At 62.1% G+C, this 10,300-nt stretch overlaps 1 protein-coding gene and 1 pseudogene across 1 annotated transcript; both read left to right on the plus strand.

Annotated features, from left to right (window-relative positions):
- Nucleotides 1-360: 360 nt before the first annotated feature.
- Nucleotides 361-10,006, plus strand: CEACAM16 (CEA cell adhesion molecule 16, tectorial membrane component). Its single transcript, XM_055146201.1, has 6 exons — nt 361-397; nt 1,226-1,570; nt 1,994-2,269; nt 4,850-5,128; nt 7,482-7,808; nt 9,941-10,006. The coding sequence occupies exons 1-6, from the start codon at nt 361-363 to the stop codon at nt 9,949-9,951; spliced, it is 1,275 nt and encodes a 424-aa protein (XP_055002176.1). The 3' UTR covers nt 9,952-10,006.
- Nucleotides 3,971-4,057, plus strand: LOC129406917 (small nucleolar RNA U13; annotated as a pseudogene).
- Nucleotides 10,007-10,300: the final 294 nt, after the last annotated feature.

The following is a 10,300-nucleotide window of genomic DNA, read 5'->3' on the forward strand; positions in this document are numbered from 1 at the left end:
GAGAAACAGCCCGAAAATCTGCCCCAACCCCTCGTCTCCCCCCCACCCCCCGACAACCTGGTTCTTTAGCTGGTATCACACCTGGGCGTTGGGCACAAAGGAGGTCGGGCAGTGCCCCAGGAGGCCGGGCCGGGTCGTGGCCCCTGGCCGGCGCCTGCCACGCCCACGCGGGCACCCACACGGGGCCCCAGATCCCGGCGACTCGATCCCTCCAGATTCAGATGATCTCCCAGGGCTCCCAGCTCCAAATCACCAGACCGGGCCGGTCCCGCACCAGACGGAGCCCAGAGCCCGCCAGGGAGGTCCCGGAGCCTCGGACGCCGCCACCCCCCATCTCCGAGACCGGGTCGGGGGCGCAGCATGGCCCCGGGCGGGTGCAGCTGGCTTCTCCTGAGTGGTGAGCAGGGAGGGAGCCCCCCCAGAAGCTCAGGCCCCCCAAAGGTCCCTGGAAAGGGAGGGACCAGGCTGGGCTCAGGAGAGGGACGGTGTGAGCCAGGACGAGCAGGGGGGACGCAGCACCCGGGCCCGACCCAGCATCAGAGGGGGGATCCCGGGGGGCCTGGGAGCGAACCCCGCTCCTCCCCCACGCACACATCGAGACCAACCCCCGCCCTGAGGTGGGGGACACCCGCCTTCTCCTCCTTGGCCTCTATAATGGGTCTGAAGCCCCAGGCCCCCCGCACTGGCGATGGGCATTCCTGCCCTTCCTCAACACCCCACGTTCTAGAGGCTTCCGTGCTAGGAGCCGGCTAGGGGAGGGAGGGAGACCCCCTTGTGACCCTGATTTTAGAGGCGAGAAAGCCGGGGTTCAGGGAGGGGAAGAGGCAGGCCCACAGGGCAGGACTGGGCCGCAGGTCCAGCGGCCTCCCCCGGGGTCTGGGGAGGGTCCCCCACCCTGCCGGGTGATCCCACGCTATTCCGGGTTCGGGTTCGGGGCTCCGCGTGTGAGCTGACAGGGGTGCGTTTCTCTCCCGCATGACAGGGCCGTGGAGGTTGGGGGCCAGGGCTGCGGGGAGCCGGCCGGACCCCCACGTGGCCAGTCTGGCGGTTCTGCGGGCAGGAAATCCCAGGGGAGGGGGTCGAGGGAATCTGTGGGTCCCCCACGGTGTCTGTGAACCCAGAGACTCCCCCGCCCGGCCCGACAGAGACCCCCACGCCCAGCCGAGTGCCAGGGACAGACAGGGGCGCTGGCCCTGCTCAGCCTCACCCCACCCCCTCCCCGCAGCCGCCTTCCTGGGTGCGGGGGCGGAGATTCTCATCACGCCTGAGCCGGCCCAGCCCGCGGAGGGCGACAACGTGACGCTGGCGGTGCAGGGCCTGGCCGGGGAGCTGCTGGCCTACAGCTGGTACGCGGGGCCCTCCCTCAGCCTGGCCTACCTGGTGGCCAGCTACATCGTCAGCACCGGCGACGAGACGCCCGGGCCCGCCCACACGGGCCGAGAGGTGGTCCGTGCCGACGGCAGCCTGGACGTCCACGGGGTCCTGCCCGGGCACTCGGGCACCTACATCCTGCAGACGCTCAACAGGCAGCTCCAGACGGAGGTGGGCTACGGACACTTGCAGGTCTATGGTGAGAAACACCTCCCAGGACCCCCACCCCAGACCCCGGTGGGTGCCAGAGAGAGGAGCCTTGGGCTAACTGCATGCTTGGCATGTGGGATACCCCGATTCCTCATGTGCCCCAGGAGCAGACTGAGCACAGAGTTGGGAATATCCCACCGCACCCACCCACCCTCAATTTTGAAATTTGAATCAAAACCGTCCAAGGAGAGAAAATAAATCTGAAATAACTCTTGAAATGCTCACCTCCTCCAGGCTGGCCTCCAGGATGACACCCGCCTCTTAGCCATCTGTTCTTTGCCCCTCTGCCCCAGGGGTTGGGAGATGGGGGGGTGGTCTCTGAGGGTAATGCCAGGATGCAGCCCTGGCCCCGAGAGGGGGAGGTCCCGGGAGCAGGCAGTGCCCGGCCCCCTCCCCGTCTCTTGCCCCACAGAGATCCTGGCGCCGCCCGTGGTCCTGGCCAACAGCACGGAGCTGGTGGAGCGGAGGGACACCCTGCGGCTGGTGTGCGGCAGCCCCAGCCCCGCCGAGGCCCGCTGGTTCCTCAACGGCGAGGCCCTGCCCGTGGCCCTGCGCCTGGGCCTGTCCCCCGACGGCCGCGTGCTCACCCGGCACGGCGTCCGGCGGGAGGAGGCGGGCGCCTACCAGTGCGAGGTCTGGAACCCCGTCAGCGTCAGCCGCAGCGAGCCCCTCAACCTGACCGTGTACTGTGAGTCCCGCATGCCCCTCGGGGAAACTGAGGCCGGAGAGGGCACCCTGCGGGGGAGAGGGAGGCGAGGGCCAGCCAGCTAGGGGGCAGCTGTCCCGATTGTGGGAGTTTGGGCTTCCAGACCAGGCTTGGCAGTGTCTGGGGGACGATGGGGGCGTGGGGGTTGGGGGGGAACCCAGCTGGCAGAGCCTGTCCCAGCCGCTCTGCTGCTGTGTTCAGTCTCCGCCACCTCCCGGCCCCCCGGGACTCCCCCCCTTCTAGCCCCACCATCTAAAGCTCTGAGTGCGGGCGGGAATGTGGCTCCACAGCACAGCCTCGCACGTGTGGGGCTGTGGGTGCGACCCCGGGCGTTGCAGGAATAAGTAGAAATAAGTAGAATCTCCTGGTTTGGAAAAGTGACAAACAGGAGCAGAAGGGGTAGTGCAGTGGGGAAGGTGCGTGCTTTGCACACGGCTGACCCGGGTTCGATCCCCGGCACCCCAGAGGGTCCCCCTGAGCATCACCAGGAGTGACCCCTGAGTGCAGAGCTAAGAGTATCCCTGAGCACCAGCAGGTGTGCCCCGCCCCCACAAATAAAATAAAAAAGAATAAATAAAAATAGAAAGTAATAATTTTTTTAAGGCCCCCTCCAGGGCTGGAGCCATAATACAGCAGGGAGAACATTTGCCTTGCACGCCCCCAACCTGGGTTCAATCCCCGGCACCCCATAAAGTCCCCCCCACTGCCCCGAGCACCACCAGGAGCGACTCCTGAGTGTAGAGCCAGGAGTAAGTCCTGAATATAACTGGATGTGGCCCAAAAAACAAACAAAAAATAAATAACCAAGTCCCCTTCTCCGCGGTCGTGAATCCTTCCCTCCAAGCAGGACGGCAGACGCGGGCACTGCCCCCTCGCCCACCCTGCGCCCTAAAAGGGAGGGAGTGGTGGAGCTGAGAGGGAAAATGCTTTTTGTTTGGGGCCACACTCGGCCCTGCTTGGGACTTACTCCTGGTGGTGGTGTTTGGGGGAGCCTTTGGGGTGCCGGGGATCGAACCCGGGTCGGCGGCATGCAAGGCAGACAGGCTTGCTCCCTACTGTACTATCTCTCAGGCCTGGGGAGATTCTTTTTAAAAAACACACCAGTGGGGCTGGAGCAACGGGGCCGGGGCTAGAGTGTTATTTGCGTGTGAGAGGCCCGGTCCCCCCCACCACGGTGAGGTACAAACAAACAAACAAACAAACAAAATTCTCAGCCAAGCTCGGGTACTCCCAGGGACGCACCAGGGACAGAGCCGCAGGGTGGTTCCGGGGGAAAAGTGTCACGAAGGTCCGCCGGGCCAGAGCCGTCCCCAGACTCCGCAACTTCTTTTCTGTCCCCTGGAAATTCTCGGTTTAAGAGTCACCGGATCCGAGAGATCCCGGAAACTCGAGAAGCAGAAAGTTCTGGAACCGTCTCATCTTCTGTCTGAGGGTCGGAGGCGCCGGTTTCTAGAAGCTGAGATCCCAGCTCCCTGTGGCACTGACTCACTAACAGGATGGCCCGTCAGAAGCAGCTCAGGGGGCCCTGGGTGGGAGGGTGGGGGGGGCGGGGCGGGAATGGCTTAGCAGGCTGGGGTGCACGCGTGGCCTGTGGGAGCCCCGGGGTCCAGCCCTGGCACCGCTGGAACTGATGAGGTCAAAGGTGACCCGAAGACCCCCAACTTAAAAAAAAATTCAGTGGTGAACCTTTTCCAATCATCAGCATGATGATTGGGTGACACATGTCTCCCTGAAATCTCATTACGCGTTTGGCACATGACCCATCTGACATGAACTTACAAAAAAAAAAAATCCAGTTGCAGACCAGAGAGTACAGTGGGTAAAGAAGCAGCCTTGCGTACAGCCAGCCTGGCTCGATCCCCAGCACCCCACAGGATCCCCCCAGTGCCCCACCCGGAGTGATCCCTGAGCACAGAGCCAGGAGTAAGATCTGAGCATCACCGGGTGAGGCCCGGCCCCCCCTCAAAAAAAAAATAATAATAAAGTTGTGCTGTTTATTTATTGTTAGGTTTGAGGCCACACCCAGCACTGCTCAGGGCTTACGACTCCTGGCTTTGTGATCAGGAATCACTCCTGGAGGGGCTCAGGGGACCCTGGGGGGTGTCAGGGATTGAACTTGGGTGGGCAGCGTGCAAGGCCAGCACCCTCCCCACCGTGCTATCTCTCTGGCCCCTGTTTTGTTATTTAAGATTCCACACCGAGGGGCCGAAGCCATAGCACAGCAGGTAGGGCGTTGGCCTTGCACTTGGCCAACCCGGGTTCGATTTCCAGCATCCTATAGGGTCCCCTGAGCACTGCCAGGAGTGGTTCCTGAGTGCAGAGCCAGGAGTAATCCCTGAGCATCGCTGGGTGTGACCGAAAAAGCTTAAAAAAAGAAAAAAGATTCCACCCCGAGAGATTCTGAGAGGGATTCTCCCGATCCCGGAGCAAGGCAGAGGCAGCTGTGGGGCCGGTCCCCTCTCCCTAGGGGTCCCGGCGGGTGGAAAGCAGGCAGGGGTGCCCACCTCGACGGCCCCCTCCCTCCTCCCTCCCCGGCCCTCTCTCTCTCCCGCTGCCCCGCAGTCGGGCCGGAGCGCGTGGCCATCCTGCAGGACTCCACAGCCCGCACGGGCTGCACGCTCAAGGTGGACTTCAACGGCTCGCTGACCCTGCACTGCGTGTCCCGCTCCTGCCCCGAGCCCGAGTACGTGTGGGCCTTCAACGGGCGTGCCCTCAAGAACGGCCTCGACCACCTCAACATCAGCAGCATGTCGGCCGCCCACGAGGGCACCTACACCTGCATCGCCAAGAACCCCAAGACCTTGCTTTCGGGGTCTGCCTCGGTGGTGGTGAAGCTGTCTGGTGAGTAGCCCCCCGGTTGGACAGCCCCCGCCGCCCACCCACAGAGGCCCAGGGGGATCCTCCTACACATGACTGAAAATTCTTTTTTTTCTGAGGGGGGTTCACTTCCAGTGGTGCTCTGGCGGGAGGGGGGGACCTGGGGTTCAATCCAAGGCTCCTACATGCAAAAATGCCCTTTCATTTGGGGGCTACACCCGGTGGTGCTCAGTGGTGATGACTCCTGGCTCTGCACTCAGGGATCACTCCTGGTGGTGCTCAGGAAGCCATAAGGTGGCCCGGGGATCGAACTGGGGTGGGCTGCATGCAAGCGCCCCCCACCCTGTGCTATCACTCTGACCCCTCCTGGCACTGGCATTTTTTTCTTGGTTTTGGGGCAATGCCAGGCTCTGAACCCAGGAGCTGCTCCTGGCGGTGCTCAGGGGACTATATGGGCTGCAGGAAATCAAACCCGGGAACTGTACTACCCCTCTGGCCCTGCACCTGCCCTCTGAGACCAGGCCACGGGCTGGGGGACAAAGGCGGCCCGTCTTCAGCCTGGGGACAGATGCAGGTGGCCCGGGTCACCAAAGCCGCAGCCCGGGCTGTGCGAGGGCAGCTCGGGCTGGATCCCGGCATCGCGGCATCCCCCGAACGCTGAAGGGAGCGAACCTCCAGTCCCGGGCCAGGAGGAGCCCAAACATCCCTCCAGGAAGATCCGCCACCTGATGCCACCTAGAAGACAGGGGCAGGGGAGGCCCCTTGGCGTGACGCTGGCCTGGAGTCTGTCACCAGCTGCCCGGGCCGCCCGCCTTCCCCTCCACCCACAGCTGAACTCACTGGAGCCAACCGAGCGTGGCCACGGCCCCCCGCTGTGCGCCCTGAGTCTGGACTGGCCTCCTCCCCGGGAGGCAGTGAGGCTGCCCTCAGCACCCCGCCAGGTGGAAGCAGCTGGTGTTTGCGAGAGCCGAGAGCCGGGCCACCCTCAGGGGAACCAGCTCCTCCCCGGGGGATGGTGGTTTTGAACCTTCCGCGGATCACATTCCGAGGTTCCGGCCCACGTGGCCACGGCACCCCAGGGACGGTGAGGGCAGTCCCGCCGCCCAGCCCCCTCCCCCTGACAGGCTGGGTCTCAGCCAAGGGGTGGCTCCTCCTCCCCCCCCACAGCAGAAATGCCGCCCCCAGAGGTAAGTGTCTGCCGGGGCGCCCCCCTCTGGGCCTGGCCTCAGCTCCTCCTTACACCCCAAGACCCCCAACTCCCCCCCACCCCCCGCCCCCGCCTCTGCCAGCCAAGGCGTGTCTGTGCAGGCAGGTGAACATGGATGTGCCTGTACATGTGGGCAGGTGTGCATGTATGTGTGGGAGGCGGGCATGTATGTGTAGGCAGGCTGCATGTATGTGTGGGTGGGCTGCATGCATGTGCTGGCAGATGTGCATGTATGTGCATGTATGTACGTATCCACACACACACCCCTCCGGCGCTTCCTCAATGGGAGGGGGGAGACGACCAGGAGAGACAGAGGAAAGAGAGACAGATCTTCCTCCACCTGGAGGAGACAAATCTGATGGAGGAGGAGACAAATCTGATGGAGGAGGAGACAAATCTGATGGAGGAGACAAATCTGATGGAGGAGACAAATCTGATGGAGGAGGAGACAAATCTGATGGAGGAGGAGGGGTGTGGCCCCTGCCCTGGCAGCCCCCAGGGAAGCAGTCTTCTCATGCAGGGGCCTGCACAGAGCGCCCTGGGGGAGAGTCTCCATTCTGATGGGGGAGACATGGTCTGAAGGAGACATGGTCCTTTTATTTACTTATCTTTTTTTTTTTTTGACAATTCCTAGTTTGCTGGGGGAGTCACCTTTGGGGTACTCCTAATCTGATGGGGGAGTACAGGCTCCCCCTCTTCCTAGGAATTTTCTACTAGGATAGACACACACACACCCCACCCAATTTATGGCGTTTCCATTCCAATCATCTAGAATTTCCAATCTGATGGAGGAGACATGCTTCCCACCCCCACCCCGCCTTCTGGAATCTTTCCAGCTGATGGGGAACTACAGCCCCCACGTTCTGAGGTCTCCTATTCCGGGATCCAGAACTCCCACCTACCTGATAAGAGCAACAGGGCCCCCCAATCTGATGGAGGAGACACTTCCTGCTTAACGCCTGCAAGGCTAGAGGGAGGATGAAGCCGGCACCACGCTGCCTCCACACGCCACATGGCTGGGACACAAAACTCACCTCCACCTCTCCTCTCTCCTCCTTCCTCTGTCTCCCGCGGGCACCCTGCAGGGGGAGGCAAGCCGGCCCCAAGGGGCAGGCCCAGACGTGAAGGAGGCTGCCCAGCTGGCCCAGCGTCCCGTCCCTCTCTCCCCAGCGGCCGCCGTGGCCATGACCATCGTGCCAGTGCCCAGCAAGCCCACGGAGGGCCAGGACGTGACGCTGACAGTGCAGGGCTACCCCAAGGACCTGCTGGTCTACGCCTGGTACCGAGGGCCCGCCTCCGAGCCCAACCGGCTGCTCAGCCAGCTGCCCTCGGGGAACTGGATCGCCGGCCCCGCGCACACCGGCCGTGAGGTGGGCTTCGCCAACTGCTCGCTGCTGGTGCAGAAGCTGAACCTCACCGACGCGGGGCGCTACACGCTCAAGACCGTCACGCTGCAGGGCAAGACCGAGTCCCTGGAGCTGGAGCTGCAGGTGGCACGTGAGTGGGGGCAGGCAGGGGGAGGGGGGGTGGCCTCTGTGTGTGGCTCCCCAGGGGTCTGGCCTCCCCGCACACTCCCTAGGCCCCCTCCCTCTCTCCCCTCATGGACACTGGCTGCACCTGTAAAACGGATGGCATGGGCCTCCTCCATCAGACAGGAGCCCCCCAGCCCTGTCAGAGTTTCCAAGGCTGAAGACTTCGTATGAGAGGTGTCCTTTCCCTTGGAGATTGGGGGACCCTAGCACCCAGGAGATGCTGCCTCCTCTACCCTCGGGGACATTAGCTCGGGAAGACACACTGCCTCCCCCACCAGACTAGAAGGATAAGTGAGCATGAATCTGGCCTCCCTCTTCAGACGGGGCGGGGGAATCCTAGACCATGAAGACCTGTTTTATCCTTTGCATTGTAGGAGTGAGGACTGAGTGTCTACTGTCAGAGTTTCTGGAGTTTCTCTCAAATGGAAATAAGGACAATCTCCACATTAGGAGGAGGCTCTTAGGGACTGGGATTGTGTGTCCTTAGTCCACAGAGTTTCCGGCAGTCAAAAATAATATCTCCCCCATCATCCTGGGAATTCCCAAGTGCAGAAAATCACCAAACTGGGAGTTCCCAGAATTAGGGATCATGTCTCCTCCATCAGACTGGGAGCTCCCAAAATTAGGGACCATGTCTCTTCCATTACACTGGGAGCTTCCAGAACTAGGGATCATGTCTCCTCCATCAGACTGGGAGCTTCCAGAATTAGGGACCGTGTCTCCTCCATTACACTGGGAGCTCCCAGAACTAGGGACCATGTCTCCTCCATCAGACTGGGAGCTCCTAGAATTAGGGACCTTGTCTCCTCCATCAGCCTGGGAGCTCCCAGAATTAAGGACCATGTTTCCTCCATCAGACTGGGAGCTCCCAGAATTAGGGACCACATCTCCTCCATCAGACTGGGAGCTCCCAGAATTAGGGACCACATCTCCTCCATCAGACTGGGAGCTCCCAGAATTAAGGACCATGTCTCCTCCATCAGACTGGGAGCTCCCAGAACTAGGGACCATGTCTCCTCCATCAAACTGGGAGCTCCCAGAACTAGGGACCATGTCTCCTCCATCAGACTGGGAGCTCCCAGAACTAGGGACCATGTCTCCTCCATCAGACTGGGAGCTCCTAGAATTAAGGACCTTGTCTCCTCCATCAGCCTGGGAGCTCCCAGAATTAAAGACCATGTTTCCTCCATCAGACTGGGAGCTCCCAGAATTAGGGATCACATCTCCTCCATCAGACTGGGAGCTCCCAGAATTAGGGACTGTGTCTCCTCCATCAGCCTGGGAGCTCCCAGAACTAGGGACCATGTCTCCTCCATCAGACTGGGAGCTCCCAGAACTAGGGACCATGTCTCCTCCATCAAACTGGGAGCTCCCAGAACTAGGGACCATGTCTCCTCCATCAGACTGGGAGCTCCCAGAACTAGGGACCATGTCTCCTCCATCAGACTGGGAGCTCCTAGAATTAAGGACCTTGTCTCCTCCATCAGCCTGGGAGCTCCCAGAATTAAAGACCATGTTTCCTCCATCAGACTGGGAGCTCCCAGAATTAGGGATCACATCTCCTCCATCAGACTGGGAGCTCCCAGAATTAGGGACTGTGTCTCCTCCATCAGCCTGGGAGCTCCCAGAACTAGGGACCATGTCTCCTCCATCAGACTGGGAGCTCCCAGAATTAGGGACTGTGTCTTCTCCCAGAAGAGCTCTCAGAAATAAGGCCCATGGCTCCCCATCAGACAGGGTACTCTCAGAAGCAACGCCCCTGGGCACAGGGTGGCTATCCCTCTCTCACGACTGACACTTTGGGGACCTGACGCTAGGCTCCCTGGACAATCCTCTGCCACCCCAACCGATTCCCGGGTTTCCGGGGCAGCTGAGGGCGGGGGCACGCAGGGACCATCCGGGGGCCCCAATTCCTCCTTTCCCGTCTCTCTCCTCACAGTAGCCTCCCTCCCTCGCTCTCCGGACCAGCGCCACCTCCTGCACCTGACCGTGGCACGGCTGAGCGGAGTGGGCGGGCACCGGGAGCAGGGGTGGGGATGGGGGGGCAGGCCCTCCACCCGCTGACACCCGCTCTCCCCACCACCCCTCCTCCCACAGCCCTGGAGTAGCCGCCCGGAGTCACCTGCAGACAGGAGCCTTTGCACGGAGGCTGCTGGGCCCGGGGCTCACCCGGACGACCGCCCGCGTTCCCCGGAGCCCACCTGCTGCCGCCTGCCCTAGCCAGAGCACACGTGTGCGCGGATCCTTCCAGCACTGTGCAGGAGCCCCGGGGGGCATAAATGTCCTGGTTAACACTCGTGTGTCAGCGCCTCCTTCCACCCCCGCCAAGCCGCCTCTCCAACCCAGGGCCCCCCCCTGTGTGGGTGCCCCGGCAGCCCTGAGGCCCCCCAGTTTAAAGCAGAGCACCGCCAGGGTCAAAGACGGCCCGCACTGGACACCAAACAACCACGGTCCATG

The sequence above is a fragment of the Sorex araneus genome, chromosome 8 (assembly GCF_027595985.1).
Source record: "Sorex araneus isolate mSorAra2 chromosome 8, mSorAra2.pri, whole genome shotgun sequence".
Classification (NCBI taxonomy): Eukaryota; Metazoa; Chordata; class Mammalia; order Eulipotyphla; family Soricidae; genus Sorex; species Sorex araneus.

Coding starts and splice junctions, on each gene's coding strand:
- CEACAM16 (XM_055146201.1), top strand. CDS start 361: ATGGCCCCGGGCGGGTGCAGCTGGCTTCTCCTGAGTG. Junction 1,571..1,993: donor CGGACACTTGCAGGTCTATG/GTGAGAAACACC, acceptor CTTGCCCCACAG/AGATCCTGGCGCCGCCCGTG. Junction 5,129..7,481: donor GGTGGTGGTGAAGCTGTCTG/GTGAGTAGCCCC, acceptor CTCTCTCCCCAG/CGGCCGCCGTGGCCATGACC.